Source organism: Suncus etruscus, chromosome 16 (genome assembly GCF_024139225.1).
Source record: "Suncus etruscus isolate mSunEtr1 chromosome 16, mSunEtr1.pri.cur, whole genome shotgun sequence".
Taxonomy (NCBI): domain Eukaryota; kingdom Metazoa; phylum Chordata; class Mammalia; order Eulipotyphla; family Soricidae; genus Suncus; species Suncus etruscus.
This window is the reverse complement of record NC_064863.1, coordinates 33376318-33398238: the sequence shown is the minus strand read 5'-3', so window position 1 is coordinate 33398238 and position 21921 is coordinate 33376318. Positions and strand designations below refer to the sequence as shown.

General features: G+C 41.2%; 1 protein-coding gene across 3 annotated transcripts in view; it reads right to left on the bottom strand.

Moving 5' to 3' along the window:
* The window catches only part of KLHL5 (kelch like family member 5), an 83344-nt gene that overhangs the window by 15497 nt on the left and 45926 nt on the right, over nt 1-21921 (bottom strand). For all 3 annotated transcript variants that reach the window (XM_049790124.1, XM_049790125.1, XM_049790123.1), the window contains exons 5-6: nt 16584-16796; nt 3159-3345 (exon numbers count right to left, since the gene is read on the bottom strand). In XM_049790124.1, the coding sequence (XP_049646081.1) occupies nt 3159-3345; nt 16584-16796 (400 nt within the window). The remainder of the gene's footprint in view (nt 1-3158; nt 3346-16583; nt 16797-21921) is intronic.

Below are 21921 nucleotides of genomic sequence, written 5' to 3'. Positions count from 1 at the left end.
TTAAAATCTTATTTTTAATATTGAACACAACTCTTAGGACATGATTTGGGACATCTTTTTCTTTAGAAAAGCACCTGTCCATAAATCACAAAACCCTTTTAATGGCAAAACTCGATGTAAAAACTTGAAGCTTCCCAAAGTGACATTTACAAAGCATAGATAATGTTTTAACATTTCTTGGTGACTACAAGAATGATCAATGAGGGCTGAAGAGATAGTACAGCAGGAAGGGTGTTTGCCTTGCTGACCTGGATTGGATTCCCAGCATGGTCCCCTGAACTTTGCAGGAGTAATTCCTGAGCATAGAATCAGCTATAAACCTTGAGTTTGGGTGTGACTCAAATAAAAAATAAACTTAAAAAAATTATCGTCTATTTAGAATGATCAACTTGTCTGCAGAGTTTTAGTTTACACAGATATAGAAAATAACAGCCTAAAGAACAGCCTCCTCTTGGGGAAGTTCTCTTGTAAATGGAGAAGTGTGAGGAGAGCTAGTGAAGTCTTTTGGTCAGGCTATCCTGTACCAGAAAACAGAGAATACCTGTGGGAAAGAAACACCTATATGCTTGACATGGGAGATTTGGCCCATCCTGTGAATGAGACAAGCGTGGTCGGGAGAAACAGATGCACCTGGGATGAGGAAGGTGAAGTGGGATGTCAGGGAGCTGCACACTAGCAAAAGTAGGGATTCGGGGACAGGGACAAGTGTCTACCTAGAGATACTATCCAGATATGCTTCTGGCACAGCATCTGGCAGGCCTGGCAAAGTATAAGTTAATGGTGTGCATGGTATCTGATGCTATACTGGAGCTACTGCAAATATGATACAAAGAGTGTTTAACTACACTCGTTTTCTATTTGTGTATGTATTATTTTCTTCTTAAATGATATGGGTCAAATAAAGCCTCTTTATTGGGGGGGGGCACATCCAGCTGCGGTCAGGGGTTACTCCTGGCTCTGCACTCAGAAATTGCCCCTGGCAGACTCAGGGGACCATATGGGATGCCAGGAATCGAGCACAGATCTGGCCCAGGTCGTCTGCATGTATGCAAGGCAAACGTCCTACCGCTGTGCTATCTCTCTGGCCCCAGTGTATGTATTATTTTCTGACTTGGGAGATGAGTGGAAATAGTCCAAAGGATCTTCCTCAAAACAGGAACCTCAATCATTAAAGCGTGAAAAATCAACATTTATATAACAATGTTATGTAAGCTACAAACTTTATTTTGATTTCATCATGACTCCCAACTATAATCTTACAAAGAAAAATGCATGATATTGCACTGCAATAGCTGTGTGAGGCATCTGCTGTCTCCTCTGATCTGAAACAAACCTTGCCTCTTCACTACACTGACATCTAGAAATAGCATCAACAGACAAGTTACTCTGTAGATTGTCCTCAACCTGGCATCTCCTCCAGAGTAAGTCCTGAATTATATAACCTGGATTTTTACAGGTTACAGACTTTCAGCAAGAATCAAACAGATAAATGTCAAGTTCTTGAGAACAGAATCAGCCCATCTTTTCAAAAGGTTTGTAACTGAAGCACCAAGATACTGTTACTGGTAGGGTTTCATGGATTCAACAATCCAACAACATTTTCCTCCATCACCCTATTTCCACCCTACTCTCAAGCTCAGCTCTATACAACAATTCTTGGGTTCTGCTGTTTTAGAGCATTTTTTTTAACCTCCTTATGCTCTTTTTTTTTGGGGGGGGGGTACACCCAGTGACTCTCAGGTGCTACTCCTGGCTTGGGGGACCATCTGAGATGCCAGGGATCGAACCCAGGTCCGTCCTGGGTCAGCTGCATGAAAGGCAAACACCCAGACCCTACTGCTGTGCTATTGCTCCTGCCCCTTCTCAACTGTCTCTTAATATCGCATGTGAAACCATTCTATCTTCCCTTCTGCCTGACATACTTCACTTAGCAAGATCTATTTGATAGCAAATTGCATGATCTCCTCTTTTCTTTTTTTTTTTTTTGGTTTTTGGGTCACACCCGGCGGTGCTCAGGGGTTACTCCTGGCTGTCTGCTCAGAAATCGCTCCTGGCAGGCACGGGGGACCATATGGGACACCGGGATTCGAACCAACCACCTTTGGTCCTGGATCGGCTGCTTGCAAGGCAAACACCGCTGTGCTATCTCTCCGGGCCCGATCTCCTCTTTTCTTATTTAAATATTTTTTAAATCAAGGTGTGTCTATTGTAAGGATTGCCATCTTTGTAACTAGTAAATAGCAAGTCACTGGGAGATACTCTGAACGTGACTATCTTGTTCTTGAATTTTCCGCTCACTGGCCTCAGCAACTATTGATGAATTTTTACTGAACTAGTTATGCTGTCTGTCAAAAGGAAAGTTTCTTACTTTCATCTTTGCCTCTTTTAGTTGTTGGCATTTCACTATACAGAAGAGCTTTCCCATCTCTCATTGCTCTCTGTAGAGGCAGAGTCTTTCTGATTTCATAGGCTATAAATACACTTTTATTTTATTTTATTTTGGTTTTTTGGGCCACACCTGTTTGATGCTCAGGGGTTATTCCTGGCTAAGTGCTCAGAAATTGCTCCTGGTTTGGGGAGACCATATGGGACACTGGGGAATCGAACCGAGGTCCTTCCTTGGCTAGCGCTTGCAAGGCAGACACCTTACCTCTAGTGCCACCTCACCGGCCCCTACACTTTTATTTTTAAATGATTCGACTGGTTCTTTTATTGTTTGGTTTCTGGGATATACCTGGCTGCAGTGCATAGGGGTTACTCCTGGCTCTGCACTCAGGGATCACTCCTGGTGAGTGAGGCTTGGGAAAACCATATGTGGTGCCAGGATCATACCCTAGTGGGCTACATGCAAGTCAAGTACTGTACCCAGTATACTACTGTGCCAACCTTATTTTTACTATCAGTTTTATCATTTTACTATCACTATATCAATTTTGAAGCTGAGATAATCCCAGCGGATAAGCTTCTCTTGCCTTGTCCCTAAGTCTGTCTCCACAACTCTCTGCTCACTTCCTGCTAGCTACTGTGTCTTGGTTTATCTGATAACTGTTCCAATCTCCAGTCAGGAGCCAGTCATTTCTTCAAGATCTTTCATCATGCAGATTGCGGACTGCAACTTCTTTTCCCCCTTGTTTGCGAAGAGTGCAGATTTTTACTACCTTTGGTGGAATCCATCCCTCCGACTGCAAACAGCGTGCCCACAGTGGACTTCCGGGGCTTTGTGCGAGGGCTCTGTAACATAGGCCGGCGCTCCGGCAGCAGGTGGTACTTCATGGCTTCCATGATCAGCTTCTGACATTCTATGTCATCTCGGAAGAGAGCATTGTTCTCCATGTCTGCCAAGAACTAGAAGGGAACAGTGAGAATGGATGCTGAAGGACTGAGGAAACAGTAGGGCTGGGGCAAACAACTACAGTACACAGGCAGATATCTACTACTTAACTACAAAATTAAGCACTTATAAAATTTATAGTTTGGGCCAGAGCAGTAGGGCGTTTGCCTTGCACACAGCCAACCCAGAATGGACGGAGGTTCGAATCCTGGCATCTGATATGGTACCCCATGCCTGTCAGGAGTGATTTCTGAGCACAGAGCCAGGAATAACCCCTGCACCCTGCTAGGTGTGACCCTCCCAAAACAAAACAAAACAAAAAAAACTTAGACTTTACATTTCATTAACAAACAAAAATTGAGAAAATCTTAACAGTGTTCTCTCTGGATAGTGCAGGACAGCTGGGTTTTTTCCCCCCAATACTTGTTTAACACTAGTTTTCCGTGTTTTTATTTCTTCTATTATCTAAATAAAATAAATTTACTTTTATTAACTTGAAGTTATTTTAACTGAAGAATAATTTTTTTCAGTAAAGCAAACATTTTATTTTTATTAACCTTCATTTAAACACCACAGTCTACAACAGCGGTCTCAAACTCAATTTACCTGGGGACCGCAGGAGGCAAAGTCAGGGTGATCCTTGAGTGCAAAGTCAGTAGTGGGGGGTGTGGCCCAAACAACAAACAAACAAACAAAAAGATTCCTCTAGGGCAGGGCCACAAAATGTTGTACAGAGGGCCGCAAACGGCCCGTGGGCCGTGAGTTTGAGATCCCTGGTCTACAAAGTTGTTCATAGTAGTTGTTTTGGGTATTCAATATACCAATCCCAATTCCAACACCAGTGTTCCCTTCCTTCCAGCATTGCCCCCAGTTTTCCACTCACCTTTCAAGTCAGGCCCCTTAGCAGGCACAATATTTATTTTATATTGCTTGTTATAAAATAGTGAAATTAGGGCCCAGAGAGATAGCACAGTGGCGTTTGCCTTGCAAGCAGCCGATCCAGGACCAAAGGTGGTTGGTTCGAATCCCAGTGTCCCATATGGTCCCCCGTGCCTACCAGGAGCTGTTTCTGAGCAGACAGCCAGGAGTACCCCCTGAGCAACACCGGGTGTGGCCCAAAAGCCAAAAAAAACAAAAACAAAAAAACAAAACAAAACAAAAACAAAAACAAGGGCCCGGAGAGATAGCACAGTGGCGTTTGCCTTGCAAGCAGCTGATCCAGGACCTAAGGTGGTTGGTTCAAATCCCGGTGTCCCATATGGACCCCCGTGCCTGCCAGGAGCTATTTCTGAGCAGACAGCCAGGAGTAACCCCTGAGCACTGCCGGGTGTGGCCCAAAAAACGAAGGAAAAAAAAAAAGGTGAAATTAGCCAAAAATACTTCAGTAAAAATAAAAATTGTGAAAACTGCTGTATCTCACAATGGGTTTCATTAAAGTCACTAAAGGTTTACTATGTGGTTTTTGCTAGTTAAGCCTTCTTGTTACAATTTTTAATGAACTTAGTTGCCTTCTAAGCTATGTTCTCATCTAATTTGTGCTCCTACTGGCTGTAAACATTGTGGATTTGGAGGTCTGTGGCTATGTGCTACAGTAAATCCAGGATCTATAAAATTGGGCAGATAAGTTTCAGCATTTCTTGGCTTTCTCTTCTGAAATGAGACAGGAAGTTGTTAAGCTGGGATGATGTTTATATGGTGGCAGTTGTGGGGGTCTGGATGCAGCTGCTGGGGCTTTGGCAGGGCAGGACTCAACTACCCTCTCCTGAGGGTGTCCTATGAGTTTTCAGCTTTTTTTTTTTTTTTTTTTTTGAGTTTTCAGCTTTAAGACCTGTGCACTTGTGAGTTTTAGCAGCTTGGCTTGCATCTCCTTTGAGATAAGTTATGAAATTGTGAAGCTGGACTCTTGCTTAAATTTAAATGGCAGGGCATGTGGCTAACTAAAGAATAATTTTAAGCAGAAATTAAGTAGACTGTATTTATATAACCTCTCTAAAGAATATAAACAATAATGAAAACAAAATGTGGCCATTTTTTCCAGGGGCCAGTAACTCCAAATGGCGATATATTAAATGAAAACCCTGTACTTAAGGCCTAAAGATATAGTACAAAGGGTAGGGTCCTTGCCTTGCATGCAACTGATGCTAGGTTCAATCCCTAGCATCCTATATGGTCTGAGCACCAGGAGTAATTCCTGGATGTAGAACTAAGAATAAGTCCTAAAGCACTGTTGGATATGGCCCAAATCTACCTCTTTAAATACCAACAAGACAAAACCCAGTGTCTCATATTATATAATTTATATGAATGCACACATACAGTAATTTTCATTTTATCTCTTTCATTTAGGCTATTTGTCTGTGTGATATTAGGTGGGTGCTTGTTTTGTTTTAGGACCAATGGTGGTACTTAGGGCTTACTCCTGGCTCTACATTCAGGGATCACAGTGGGCTCAAGGGACCATATACGATGACAGGGATTAAACCTGGGTCAGACATGTGCAGAGCAAAAATCCTCTTGCTGTCCCGTTCTATCACTCCATCCCTGAAATTAATTTTTGTTGCTTATTTGTTTGGTTGTTTCTTTTGTTTTTAGGTCACACCTGGCAGCGCTCAGGGGTTACTCCTGGCTTTACGCTCAGAAATCACTCATGGCAGGTTCGGGGGGACCATATGTAATGGCGGGATTCAAACCACTGTTCTTCTGCATGCAAGGCAAATGCCCTACCTCCGTGCTATCTCTCTGGCCCCCTGAAATTAGTTTTTAAGTAAAATACAGAATTAGAAATATTTTAATTTTCGGGGCCGGAGAGATAGCATGGAGGTAAGGCGTTTGCCTTTCATGCAGGAGGTCATCAGTTCGAATCCCGGCGCCCCATATGGTCCTCTGTGCCTGCCAGGAGCAATTTCTGAGCGTGGAGCCAGAAATAACCCCTGAGCACTGCCGGGTGTGACCCAAAAACCACAAAAAAAAAAAAAAAAGAAATATTTTAATTTTCGTTCAGATACCATTATCATTTATTCAGTAATCATTTATACATCTTGTGAATTGAACCTAACCTAGGTAACTCCTGTTTGTGTTCAGGGATCACTCCTAGAGGTGCTCAGGAGAACCTCTGTGAGGCTGACGATCAAATCAGAATCAACTAGTGCAAGGCAAGCACCTTACTATCTTTCTAGCTCCTGTTGTCATAGTTATTAATTTTTGTATTTTTGGGTCACATTTGGTGATGCGCAGGAGTTATTCCTGACTCTGCACTCAGGAATTGATGCTGGTGGTACTCAAGAGACTGCCTGGGATATCAGGGATCCAATCCAGGTCAGCAGTGTGTAAGGCAAGTGCTTTACCTGCTGTATTACCTTTCCAGTCCTGTTTTTTGATACTTTATTCTGTTCCACATATGTATTTTTAATTCCTATTCTAAAACCATATCTCACTTGTCTCTTTATTGTAAATTCTAAAATCTTTCACTGTTCATTTTCAAGGTTTAATGGTTTATTTCATATTTCTGAGTCTTCATTTTCCACAGAAGTTAAGAAAAACATCCAATTTCCCTTCATCTATGGATCCTACAGAAATCTGAACAAAATTTGCATTAAATTAGAAAATGTTGGGCCCGGAGAGATAGCACAGCGGCGTTTGCCTTGCAAGCAGCCGATCCAGGACCAAAGGTGGTTGGTTCGAATCCCGGTGTCCCATGTGGTCCCCCGTGCCTGCGGGAGCTAATTCTGAGCAGAGAGCCAGGAGTGATCCCTGAGCACTGCCGGGTGTGGCCCAAAAACAAAAAACAAAAAACAAAACAAAACAAAAAAATTGGAAAATGTTCAGAGAATTAACATCTTTTCGACGGGGGGACACACTTGGTGGTGGCTGGGGGACCAATGGTTCCAGGGACTGATTCCAAGACCCTCTGCATGTAAATCTTGTGCTCCATCCAGTCCTTTGAGCTCTTGTCCTAGACCTAGAATTTACAATATATCAACACTTTGTATTTAAGAAATCTTTCTATAAATGTGTAGCCTTCTTCCCAGTGGCCTCATGCCATTCTATTTCTACACATCCTATCACACTGCTTCTAGGAATCATGATACCTATTTTACATGTTTTGTTGAAGGAGAGAAAATATCTATTGACCACTGCCCATTTTTATTGTAACTAACTACTTTACCACATTTCCTTACTAAATTCTCACCAAAACACATACAATCCTCATTTACCAAAGAGAGGAAGTTGACATCTTTTCCTACTTTATCTACCAATGATTCTAATCTTCTTTTATTACTGCAATTGCTAAAATTTGCCAATGATAAATTACTAGGGTGATATCCTTATTTCTGGTTAGAAATGATAGGATTTTAGTATTTCACTATTTAGGAGAAGAGTTGTCATGGTGTTTAGTAATTCACTTTTATTTTATTTATGCTGTTTCCTTCTTTGTTTATTTTCCTTTAGCATATTGTTGTTGTTTGCATTGCTGGAGATGAAACCAAGGTCCCTCACACAGCATGGCAATCTTCTACTACTGAGCCACTTCCCCAATCCCACTTCAGAGCTTTCAGAAAAAGAGCAATTGATTTCTCCCTAGTGCATTTTTCTTTCTTTCTTTTCTTTTTTCAACGATGGATATAATAATATGGCATTTTTCTCCAGTAAGTTATCAATAGCTTCCCTTGTAACAAGTGATCTCAACAGACCGGAAACTGATTCCTGTTTTCCTAGGAAATAAACCTTGTGGTCACCATACTATTATGTGTTTAGGGCTTGGACAAATATACAATGGGTTGGCTGCGTGCTTGCCCAGCAAGAGCAGCCCAGGGCTCTATTTCTAGCATCCCATGTGGTCCCTAGAGTCCACCAGGAGTGATTCCTGAGTGCAGTCAGGAGTAACCCCTAAGCATCATCAGACATGGTCCCCAAACAAAACAATATTATTACGCTGTTATACACGGCTGACTTTAATCAGGTCTCTTTACAATTTTATTGATAAGGCTTTCAGATCATAAAATCCATTTCGAGTTGACAGTGAGTTTTCAGATATTTACCAAGTTCTGCCAGTAGCACCAGGCCCAGTTTTGAACATGCAATCACTGACGGGCTCCTCCATGCCCGTTCTCTGCTCCTCCCAGCTCCCTCTCCTGTCCTAAGAGTTCATCTGACACTATATTTTCTTTTCTACAGATTTCTAGAGGTGTCAGCTAAGTGGATTCCCACATTTCATGTTCTGTATGCAGCTTCCACCAGTTCTTTATTTCTTTTCTTTGTTGAAAAACATATCCTATTGGGTAGACCATATTTTGCTTAGTTGCTTCCAGTTTAGAACTACTATAAATAAGGATGCTAAAAAGAATTTGTGTGTCTTTATGTATTTAGAGGTTTTCACTGATCTTGGTTGATTTATGCTGGAATCTTTTTTTAAGAAACTGTCCAAGGGGTCCCACCGTCTGATACTCCCATAGCGATGCTCGGGAGAGAGTTCCCATTTCTTCGCATCCTCTCCAATAATTATAACTGTCTCCTTTTATTTTAGCCACTCCAGTGGATGAGAATGTGATTTTTCTTTATATTTGCTGAGTAAGTAATAATGCTGAGAATATGTTCATGTTTTCTGATAATGGAAAAAAAAGAAAAAATCTTTATGAATAGTCATTGTAAAAAGGTATATGGCGCTTGGAAATTAAGCAGAGCATGCTAAAGAAAATAAAGATGACTTAAGACTCAGGACCTATCTGGAATTAATAATAATTATTACATACTTAATGTATATGCAAAATGTACATGTGACCAACATCATTAACAGCTGTTTATTAGGTTTTGATCTTTTCGTTTGTCCACACCTGGCAGTGCTCAGGGATTACACCTGGTTCTGACCTCAGAAATCAGTTCTGGCAGGCTTGGGGGTAGCGGGTTGAAGGATGGGTGAGTGGGTAGGGGTAGGGCCAATATAGGATGCCAGGGATTGAACCCAGGATTGGCTGCATGCAAGGCAAATGCCCTACCTTCTATACTATCATTCCAGCCCCAGGGTTTGATCATTTAATTAATATTTAATATTAATATTAAATGTTTATATTATATAATTGCTTTAATACTTTCCAAATAAGAAAGTATTTTCATATACATGAAAAGTAAAGTTTTTAAAATGTAATAGTGAATGTTAAAAATATCCACATCCACAAATACTGACAGAATCTGTAATTTATAAATAACAGGATTGAGTGTATTTAAGAAAAGAACATTTTAAAAAAGTAGTTATTAAGGGGCCGGAGAGATAGCATGGACATAAGGCGTTTGCCTTTCATGCAGAAGGACAGTGGTTCGAATCCCGGCATCCCATATGGTCCCCTGAGCCTGCCAGGGGTGATTTCTGAGCATAGAGTCAGGAGTAATCTCTGAGCGCTGTCGGGTGTGACCCCCCCAAAAAATGTAGTTATTAATCTAAGTATTAGAATAAGCAAACAAATGACACCAGATATTGTTTAAAATTATTCAAAGGGACAATGAAAAAGGGTTTGACAGAGAGCTTAATGGGCTGAGATAGAAAATATATTTTATGTTTTCTCTCTCTTTCCTGCTCCCCCCCGCAAATATATATATATATATATATATATATATATATATATATATATATATATATATATATATATATATATATATATATATATATATATATATATTGGTTTTTGGGTCACACCCGGCAGCGCTCAGGAGTTACTCCTGGCTCTATGCTTAGAAATCACTCCTGGCAGGTTCAGGGGACCATATGGGATGCCGGGATTTGAACCACCAACCTTTTGCATGCAAGGTAAACACCTTACCTCCATGTTATCTCTCCATCCCCTAGAAAATATATTTTAATTGCAGAAGCCAGGCTTTAATCCCTGGCATCACATCAAGGTAAACACCTTACCTCCATGTTATCTCTCCATCCCCTAGAAAATATATTTTAATTGCAGAAGCCAGGCTTTAATCCCTGGAATCACATCAGGTTCCCACCTTACAGTAATAACCCCTGAGCACTGCCAGCTGTGGCCCCAAAACAAAGGCACAGAGAAAGAGTTACAGACATAGATATATTCTGCATTTTAAGTAATCATTATACAACTTCTCTGCTATAATAGCAAATTATGAAAATTAAGTATTAAATTTACTTTTGAGGGGCCAGAGAGATAGCACAGTAGTAGGGCATTTGCCTTTCATGCAGACAATCCCGGATGGATAGTGATTTGAATCCCAGTATCCCATCTGGTCCTCTATGCCTGCCAGGAACGATTTCTGAGTGCCACTGGTTGTGACACAAAAAACAAAAATAAAATAAAATAAAATAAAAACAAATGAGAAAAAGTGCCACATTGAAGTACTCATTTGGTAAACGATTCCAATTAAATGTATTATTTCCTCCATCTTACCCTAGTGTGAACACTACCATAAAATTACTCTATGTAAATTGAATCTATTCTACCTGGGTGAATAAAATGTTCCAGACTAACCGAGGTAGGTTTAAAAAGAAAATTCTCTGGGGTTAGAGAGGTAGCACAGTAGTAGAGCGTTTGCCTTGCACTCAGCTGACCTTGTTTCAATCCCCTGCGTTCCATGTGGTCCCCCAAGCCAGGAGCAATTTCTGAGCGAATAGCCAGGAGTAACCCTGAGCATCACCGGGAGTGCCTCCCCTCCAAAAAAATTCTCTGGTCAGCCCTGAATGCCCCGGCCAAGGTCAACGACAGTGGAATCAAGAGACCCAAGCTATGACAGCTATGCATGGACCTGTTGCGCTGGCAGTCTAGGGGGCTGAGGTGGAGGTTCGGGATGCATGCTGGGAACTATGGTGGAGTGAGGTCAGCATTGTGGGAGTGGCTCTAATTCAATGTCACTATGTTGCTGAGATACAGCTGTGAAAGACATGTAAAAATTTTTTTGTCATTGAGAAAGACTATTTTTGCTTATAGTTAGTTAATTCTTTAGGTAATTGAACCTAATGGTAATTTTTTAGTATAAAGTCACCTATCATTTGGAAAGTGTTAGATGATTTTAGTAGCTCTCCTACCCACTGTCCTTTATGATGAAACATACAATTACTGTTTTTTCTCCCAAGACATATTTTCCAACAATACAGGCATTGTTCTGGTGTCTCACCTCCAGCTACTGCATCATGGCCTGCATCTGTCAACAAGTCCAGTTCCACCCCATCCCGTAAAGTTTTAGTTAGCTGAGTCTATTTTAAAATTATCACCGATTATTCTACTTCTGTAAATTGATCTTCAGCTTTCTCACAATATTCTGGTGACACATTTTCATAGAAAGACAAACTGCTGCTCAGAGGGCTGAAGTGCCTGTGTAAACACTACCAGGCAATACAGCTTCAGATTCCCACCAGCTTCAGAAAAGCTTAGGAGAAGACAAAGTAACAGAGAGCAAAACTTCAAGCAAGGCCAGTATTTCAGCCAATTGAGCCATCTCCTTTGCCCATCCTCCAGTCTTTGTCTTAGTTAATAGCATCTTCATCAACCTATTGTCATAACTCAGAATCACGACTGAGTCCCTTAATAGTCCTTGAGCTGATAATAATTATATTTTCATATATTTAAAGTTTATTTATTTTCAGCTATATTTTAGGCTTAACCCTGGCTCTATGCTCAAGGATCACTCCTGGCAGGATATAGGTGACCATATTGTGTGCCACAGATAAAACCTGATGGGCTGCATACAAGATAAGCTCCTCACCCACTGTATTCTCTCTCCCAATCCACTGTTTCAGATTTTTTTGGGGGGCCACACTCGGTCATACTCAGGGGTTACTCTGGCTATGCACTCAGAAATTGCTCCTGGCTTGGGGACTATATGGGACGCCGGGGATCAAACTGAGGTCCGTCCTGGGCAGCTGTGTACAAGGTAAATGCCCTACCACTGAGCTATCGCTCTGGCCCATTTCAGATTTTATATCCAAGTCTTGAATCCATTTTGGGCTCATTCCTGAGTATGGTCTTAAATAATAATCTAGCCCATTCTTTTTGTTTTGCATGTTGATTGTCCACATAGCAGAATTTAATCGTTTCCCTACTGATTTCCAGCTACAACCTTTCCAACCCATTCTATGCACTGCAATTATGGGATTTTTCCCTAAGTAAAATAATAATCATGACATTCCCCTGGGAATAAATATTTCAGTGCCTTCTCACCACTTTTGGAAAAAATACAAACTCCTTGGCATAACTCGAGACATGATGTGGATTGTATCCTGTATTAGCCACATCTCTCAACAATGTCCCTTTCTCTGCTCTCTAACGTGCAAGCAAAGCTGCCTTCAAACTCCATGGTGTATTTGTTTTGCCTTTTTTGTTTTTTGGCCTATTTTTTTTTAACACTGTGGTTACAAGGTTCGTAACGCAGTTGTGTGTTTTTTTCATAGGCAAAATTGTTCACGATTGAACAATTACAGTATACAATATACAGCAACCCTTACCAGTGCACATTTCCCACCACCAATGTCCCCGGTTTCTCCCCCTCACACTCCCTGATGCTCTTTTCCCTTTCTGTCTCTGGGGTATGTTTTTCTTCTCTATCTTTCTCTCTTCCTTTTTTTTTCCTTTTAGATGTTTTAGATTGCAGAATAGGGCACAATTGCCACTGAAGTCCCAGTTTCCCTTCCACCCACCCTTTCCCACCTGCCTGTAGGGCGGGCAGTCATATTCTCTCTCTCTCTCTCTCTCTCTCTCTCTCTCTCTCTCTCTCTCTCTCTCTCTCTCTCTCTCTCTCTCTCTCTCTCCCCCTCTCTCCCCTCTTCCCCTCCCTCCCCACGCTACTTTTTTGGCACTGTAGTAGGCACTACTGCCAATAAAGAGACAAGCATGGTATACTTGTTCATATTCTCTCTCTCTCTCTCTCTCCCCCCCCCTCTCTCCCCTCTTCCCCTCCCTCCCCACGCTACTTTTTTGGCACTGTAGTAGGCACTACTGCCAATAAAGAGACAAGCATGGTATACTTGTTCCTAACTCCTGAGCCCATTTCATTCTCCCTTTCCTCTCTATTCCTTCTCTCTTGGGTCAAGTACCAGAGCTGAATAAAATAATAATGTAGGTGGACTGAAATTTATGCAACTGCTTTGTGTGATTCTGAACATACTGCTTTACTTTTTTGGTCTGTTATTCATTTGTACAACAGGTGTTAGACTAAACGATCTCCAAAGTGCCTTTCAAGCTTGGGGTCTTCTGACTCACACTATTAAGATAACTACCTGAGTAACATATTTCAAAGACTTCTGGTGAGGCATGCAATTACTGCTTCATAAATATCTGAAACTACAGTGCTGAAGTAAACTGGCAAGTTACTTAACTGCAAGCTTCTTTTCAAAAATCTACTAAGAGCTTTTGGTTCTACTTTATTTCACTTAGGAAGAAAAAATTCTGCTATGTATTAGCAAAATATGTAACTCCTGGAGCCAGAGTGATAGTACTGTGGTAGGCGTTTGCCTTGCATGTGGGATGAATCTGGGTTTGATTCCTGGCATCCCATATGGCCAAGAGCAATTTCTGAGCACGAGCCAGGAGTAACCTCTGAGCACTGCTGGGTGTGCCCCCCAAATAAAAGTAACTCTTCTTAAATTTCATGGCTAGAGAAGTAGTAATCACATCATTCTCCCTGAATTTTTTTAACAATTCATATACTCTCACTATAGATTCACTTGGTCTTCAGCCTTGGAAAATGGTCTTTCTTCTAAAACATCAGCACTGATTTATGTCTAAAGAACTAGCAATAGTATTTCTTCACAATAATGCAAAAAATGTCTCATTCTAAATACATGTGTAGTAAATAGGAGCACCTTCTAACAAAGAAGTCTGACCTTGAGCTGGAACATATCACCCTTTCTCCACTTCTAAAGCAAATCCTCAAGATAAGGAACAAAGGAGGAAGAAATGTTTGCATATTCCAGTTAAAACTGTCAGAAAGTAGAAGCTGTGCATATAGTTGTGTTGGGTCGAGTACCCTGAATCTACCAGCTAGAACATCTTAATCCTAAAGTGGGAACAGTCACTCCAAAGTGCTCATGCATGGGTGGGTGGAGCTACAGTCATTCTCTGGGCTCAGCTGGTCAACCTACCTCTCCAAGGCACAATGGGATTGTGTAGCTGCACTTAGCACTCCCAGGGGTGAAATGGGGAGTGCAACAGAGATGGCTAAGATCTTTACAGTGAGAGGTCCTGCTGGCAATGCAAACTTAAAACTAGTTCAAGTACCAGCTCCAGTATCCAATGCTCAACAGGTGGGGCCTGAAGGGCTCATCACAGCGCAGACCTGGGATGTATGGGGTGGCACATGTCAGCTCCACCAGCCGAGATGTGGCATTGCAAGGGGCAGTGCAACTGCTCTGCATTGAGGTAATTTTTAAAAAATTACTATGAGCAGTGCTGTTACTGTTCACAAGGAACTGATACTTCCTGTGTGTGAGAGAAAGAGCCAGAGAGTGAGCTGGAGCGAGTGAGAGTGAGTGAATGAGTGAGAGAGACCATAATTTAAAATATTGTACATGACAGGGTTTCATGCATCAATGTTCCAAGCCACAACAGAGAATTCACTTTATTCCACTATTGTCAGCTCCACCCCATCCCTGGTACACTGAGTTCTGTATACCAAATCTCAGATTCTGCTGCCTCTGGTCATTTGTTATTCCCAAACTATTTCTTTTTACTTTTTCTTTGGGGGCGGGGTCACACCCAGCAAACTCAAGGGTTAGTTACTCCTTGCTCTAGGCTCAGAAATCATTCCTGGCAGGCTCAGGGGACCATATGGGATGCCGGGATTCAAATCACCATCCTTCTGCATGCAAGGCAAATGCCCTACCTTCATGCTATCTCTCCAGTCCCTCAAATTATTTCTTTATCTGCAACATATAAACTATCATTTTGCATCTGTCCCTCTCCTGGCTGACTTCCCTCAGCATGCTAAGAGTCATGTGTGGTGCCTGGGTGGGGGTTGCTCTTTGGTGATACACAAGTAGAGTTTCGGTGCTGGAGATCAAAATCCAGACCTCTCATAGGTAAAGCATAAACTGCATGACTTTGAGTCATCTCGCCAGACATCCATATTTTTCTTAAATTTCTTTCTATACATGTGTGTGATAACACTCGAGCAGATTAAAATGATAAATGATCGAGGCTGAGAGAGATAGTTCAACAGGTTGGACACCTGCTTTGCATGCAGAAAGCCTGGGTTCGATCCCCAACATCACATGTACTGAGTATCGCTGGGAGCAACCCGTAAGCAGAGCCACACAAGCACCACAAGCCTCAAAAACATTACAGAGTCTGAGTCCTCCCCCAAATTCTCATTTATGCTATAAAAATAATCACAGAATTATTACTTACAGCATTATTTTGTTTCACAGAGAATTTTTCTTTCTTTGGGTGGGAGGGCAACACCTTTTGGTGCATGGGGGATGTTACTGGTTCTATACTCAGGATCACTCCGGCAGTGTTGGGGTGCTGGGGTTTAAACAGGGCCAACCTTGTGCAACAAGCACCTTAACCCCTATACTATCGCTTCAGTGCCTCACTGAGCACCTTCCTGAGCATTAATAATAATCCTTAAAATAGTCAAAGACATTGTTCTCACTAAATAGCAAATGAAGAAACTAAGGCATGCCAACTGTTAGAGCTCTAAAATGCTCTACAGAGCTATTATACTGTATTTTACATTTACATGTTTGCAGAATCAATGAGTTAATAAACATGACTAATGAATTTATCTAAATTTTCTAGTTCCCTTTTTTTGGGGGAGGGGTCACACCCGGTGGCGCTCAGGGGTTACTCCTGGCAGGCTTGGAGGACCATATGGGATGCTGCGAATCAAACCACGTTATGTTCTGGATCGGCTGCATGCAAGAAAAAGCCCTACCGCTGAGCTATTGTTCTGGCTCCAAAACTTTCTAGTTCTTAATTCCAGCAATCCTTTTATTATTATAACTTTAGCAATTCTCTTGAATCACAAGATTTAGTAGTTAAATCAAATCAAAGTACTACCCCAAACCCAAACCAAAAATTTTACTGAACTGATGCATTTTAGGAAACCAGACCAACTGAACTGCAAACACAAGTGGAACTCTTGAGCTCACTCTCTTTTCCTAAGAATTTGTATAAAAACCACCTCATTAAACAGAGCAGTCCAACAGAGAGTTTGTAGGCAAGTACATGTTCATTAGTATGAAATACCTGTTTGCTGTTGAAATTAAGAACATTGATTTTTATACTATCAAAAGAAGATTTACCTGTGGTGCAAGAAGAGGTAGCCTGATGTAAGCCAAGAGTTTACTGAGATCTTTCCGCCTCTGCTCTAAATCATGACGGACCCAAGTCAGAAGTGCATTCAATATTGTCTCTTCGTTAGGAATGTTCATATCATCACTGGCCAGGAGCTTGGCAATTTCGTTGGCTGGGAGTAACACAAATTCCTGGTTTCGAATGACCTCCATGAAATGCTCCTGAAAGGAACAAACAAAAAATAATATTGCTCCTTCTGCTCATCAGAGCTCACTGAAGATGACTTGGCTCTGTCTCTGGTTCTCAGAGGACCAAGCTGCTGAGAGTTTGCACAGGGAGAAAAGACTTACCTTAGACATGAGGCAATGACCTATACTAGGCTATTATACTAAGCAATCTCACTTTCTAATGTACAAAGCTTAAGTCTTAACTTATAGACTATCTACATAGTTATAATAGAAATGCAAATACTACCACCCATTCTCTTAACATTTTTCTCTTATCTCCTAAATGCTGTATTATCTCAGTGCAGAGTTCTAATAAAATAGTGAAGGCTGTTAAAATTAGAATCAGATGTGAGAACTGTCAATAATAACTCTCTTCGATATTAAAATAAGAATTATTATTTTTCCAGAGTCTCAGTAGTAACTCAACTTAGGTGTGAGTCTAAAATATATCTTGGGCTGACATTCCTTTATACAGGAATTCCTAAGAGGAAAATCACACATAAATAATTAACTAATTTCAATTGCGTCAATGTATCATGATATGTTAAAGATGCCAACATAAATCTATTTTAAATGACTAATTATCATTTTCAGAAGCGTATTTCAATAAAACCTCTGTGTTGGAATGACTATAAGCAAACTGTTCTATTTCACCATGTACTGACATAATAAAATGATTTGGGGGCCAGAAAAGCAGCACAAGGAGGCTCTTGCCTGCATGCAGCTAACCTGAGTTCAAACATTAGTGCCCCATGGGCCCCCAGGCTCCACCATGAGTGTCTGTGAGCATGGACCCAGGAACACTGCGGGGTGCAGTCTCAAGCCTCCCGCCCCACCAAAATCAAGTGTTAACATATACAGCAAGAGCTATAAAGTGATGTGCTCAGCCCACTAGATAGATGCTTAATTCATAAAAATTTACGAGAAAAAAAGGGCAGATTTCCCTCATTATTATTTATAGTGGTAAAAAATGGATCTAGTCTAAATGTCCAGCAAGGGGGCTGTAACTCAAATGTCTATTAAGTATTAAAATGTTCAAGAAAAGAGCATAGGGACACATGGAAAGTTATTTATTATATATTAGGTGAGATTCAGAAGATTAAAAAAATTAACATTTCTAGTTTTCCAAAAGTATAATATTGATGTTAGCTACTGCCATGCTTACAAACTATATTAACTGTATTACATCAATGAGAAAGAAACTATTATATAGTCCTTTTTTGGGAGGAGATACACATCTGTGCTCAGGACTTAGTGCTTAGCTATGTAATCAAGGACCACTCCTGATGGGACTCAGGAGATCATATGAGATGCTGGGAATCAACCTTGGTTGGCTGTGTGCAAGGCCAAAGTGTGTTACCCACTGAACTATCTCTCTGGACCCTAGACTATTATATATTCTTTTGATTATTTATCTGACGTTGTGTCTATTTCGAAACAATGCCTTCTTTTTTTTTTCTTTTCTTTGTTTTTGTTTTTGTTTTTGGGTCACACCTGGCAGTGCTCAGGGGTTACTCCTGACTCCAGGTTCAGAAATCGCTCCTAGCAGGCATGGGGGATGCCGGGATTTGAACCAATGACCTTCTGCATGAAAGGCAAATGCCTTACCTCCATGCTATCTCTCCGGCCCCAAGAACAATGTCTTCTCATATGGTTCTTATTAGGAAAAACATGTTTTTTCCCCAGTAAATCATGGAAAGAAGACAATTCAAAAAGTAAATAAAAAGTACTTTTCAAAAGTAATGATTTGTTCTGAAGCAAGTTTTTAAAAAATATTTCAACTATTTTCCTAGGTTTTCTATATCACAAAATTTAAACCTGAAACCTGAATGCTCAAAAAAAAAAAGAAAACCTGAATGATCATATTCATAGCAGTCAAAACATGGGATCAACCTAAATGCCCATCAATAGGTAGCTGGGTCAGAGGAGGTACCAGGTACATACTCAACAGACCTCTTCTCAGCTATTAAAGATTCAAGGGGCTATAGAAAGTAAGCTTTCTCTAGGTAGAGTGCTTGCTCTGCATGTGGCCCAACTTAAGTTTCATACCCAGCAACTGCAAATGATCTCCATCAGGAGTCTCTCTGAGCACTGCTGGATGTGGCCCAGAAAGAAAATAAACCAACAATAAAGATACAGTTGTGCTCTTCACAGTACCACAGACGAAACTCGGGGTGCATATAAGCTAAATAAGCCAGGTGGTTAAAGACAATTACCAACTGGTTTCATTCACATGTGAAACAAGAATAACCAAAAACAGATAAACTGGCAAGACAGAAATTTCTCAAAAGACAAAGATACTGGGGATACTGTATGTACCCAGACTGGCCACATACAAGGCAAACACCTTACTAACTGTAAGGTGCTATTATGACTCTGACCACAAAACAAAGATTTTTTTGGCACTTCTGTGGTGCCAAATGTTGTGGGTCCCATTTAGTAGAGGAGATGTCTGTTCCTGATCTGCAGAATCATCTGTTTCAGGTAGGTTAAAGAAGCAGCTCAAAGTTATACAACTATCTTTAATGCTCAGAGATTACTCCTGGCTCTGCACTCAGTGCTCTGGGGACCCTGTGGATTGCTGAGGATCAAACCTGGGTTAGCTGCATGCAAGGCCAGCACCCTACCCACTGTATTATGACTGGGGCCCCCTCAGACACCACTCTTGTCTGTGACAACTGAACTCAACCTGGAATAAAGTCTAGTTTATCTTTCAGATTCTTTTCATGATACAGGCAGTGCACATGCTCTTAATCACTGCAAGTCTTTTATGCCCTTTTCCCTCTGGGATACTTGTTAGACAAATGAAATTACGGAGGGATTTGTTTAAATCAAAGATTGAAATTTGCTATACGTTTCTATTCCGTTCCCATAGCAACTATTCAAATCAGACAACCGGCCTCTCGATTAGTTATTGTTAGAAGAATTCAATTCCATGTCTCTGCTGTAACTAAATGATGTCAAACAATGGCCTGGAGTTAAAGAATAGAAGCATCGTTAATTGGCTATAAAAAGTTATTTTGGGGCCATACCTGATGGCACTCAGGGCTTACTCCTGGCTCTGCGCTCAGATATTGCTCATGACAGGGTAGGGGGACCATGTGGGATGCTGGGGATCGAACCTGGATCCATCCTGGGTTGGCTGCATGCAAGGCAAATGCCCTACCACTGTGCTAGCACTCCAGTCCCAGGCTATAAAAAGTTTTAAAACAAAGGGATAGACAAAACTGAAGCCAATCCAATTCTTGGATCGTGACTGAAGAACTGAGGCAGGCAAGAGGGAACAGGGAAGCAAAGGTCAGTGCAGTATACCATGGAAAAAGGTATATACACACAGCACTGGTGGCAGGTGTGGTGTGGTGGCTTGTATTTGAACAGATGCGAACCTGCACTACTATAATACAGAGTGCTGCAAACAGGTTACTGCAACCTAAAGGAAAGAAAATAGCTTTACAAATAGCTGGGGCTAGGGGCCGGAGAGATAGCATGGAGGTAAGGCGTTTGCCTTTCATGCAAAAGGACAGTAGTTCGAATCCCGGCATCCCATATGGTTCCCCGAGCCTGCCAGGGGCGGTTTCTGAGCGTGGAGTCAGGTGTAACCTCTGAGCGCTGCCGGGTGTGACCCAAACACACACACACAAAAAAAGACAAATAGCTGGGGCTAGAGAAATAGGAGAGAAAGTTAGGCACTGGCTTTGCACACTGCCGACACAAGTCTAATCCCCAGCACTCAAAGTGGTCCCCCAAGGACTTCCAGGGGTCCTAGGCACAGAGGAAGAATTAGCCCTCAGCACTGCCAGATGTGCCCCCAACTCCCAAAATAAACGAGGGCAAGGTATTTTAATCCAAGTTTTTTTTTTTATCCAAGTTTTTTTGTTTTGTTTTGGGGCTGCTCCCTGCTGCTATACTATCACTGCAGCCCAGGTAATATATTTTGAATAAAGCTCTTGAAAAGATTTCTCCCATCAATCTTGATCCTTCCTGTACATTCTTCATTTTTACCTTATATTGCAAGTTAAAAGTTTTTGAAGATGAAGATAAATCGGATTTTATCCCAGAAAATCAATGCAAAGATCAGTACATAAAAGGGAAGGCTATAGCTTAACAGTAGAGTGCTTCCTTTGCATGTGTGAGGCCTGGGATTCAATGCCCAGTATGGGGGGGCTGTTGTCTTGGGGTGTTACTCGTGGCTCTGCACTCAGAAATCGCTCCTGACAGGCTTGGGAGACCATATGGGATGCCAGGAACCGAATCTGGGTTTGTCTGGAAGGAACATGCAAGGAAGATGCCCTACTGCTGTGCTATCGCTCCAGTCCCCATAGCTTAAGTATTAACTTCTCTCCTCAGGTGTTTTATTCATATTGGAAAAACTGAATGCAATTCCATCTCATCTATTGTTATTGTAGAGACACCACTGCTATTTTAAGATTTGGCCAAAAGGGACCAGAGACAGTACGGGGGTTAAGACATTTGTCATGCACGTGGCCAGCCCTGGTTCAATACTCAGTAATACATATTGTTCTCTGAATACTGCTTATGTGGTTCAAAGCCCCACTCAAAAAAAAAACTGCAAACAAACAATAATCCCAATACCAATTCCCACATATTAGTTCGGCCTAGTACTGTCCTGCCATATATCTCTGACATTTAGCTCTGACATAGCTGCCCATAATGCATAAAAAATGTTTCTAAGAAGTTATTACTCCACAAGGAGAAAAAAAGAATCATAAAGGTCTGCTTTTGTCTGAATGCCTCTGTTCACTGCCATCAATCTACAGTGATGAGCACGGTAAAACTGTACGAAGATAACGAAGATGATGATGCTGACTTGATATACTATATGCCAATCACTGTTTTAAGTGCTAAATGTCGCTGAAATCATTTATTTGTCACATAAAACTTATGAAGTAGAAGAAGGAATCTTTCTCCCCAACAGTTGCAAATACCTACTCTTAGCGTCTTCTCTAATTGTTCTTCTTCTCATGAAACATCCCTAAGTTACCTGTCAATCCCTTCACAAACATATTAACTTAAGGGAAGGAAAGGGGAAGAAAAAAAGACTAAAAAACTTACTTTTTAGGGGGTCAAAGAACTATTTCAAAGAGCTGGAACATAGGCC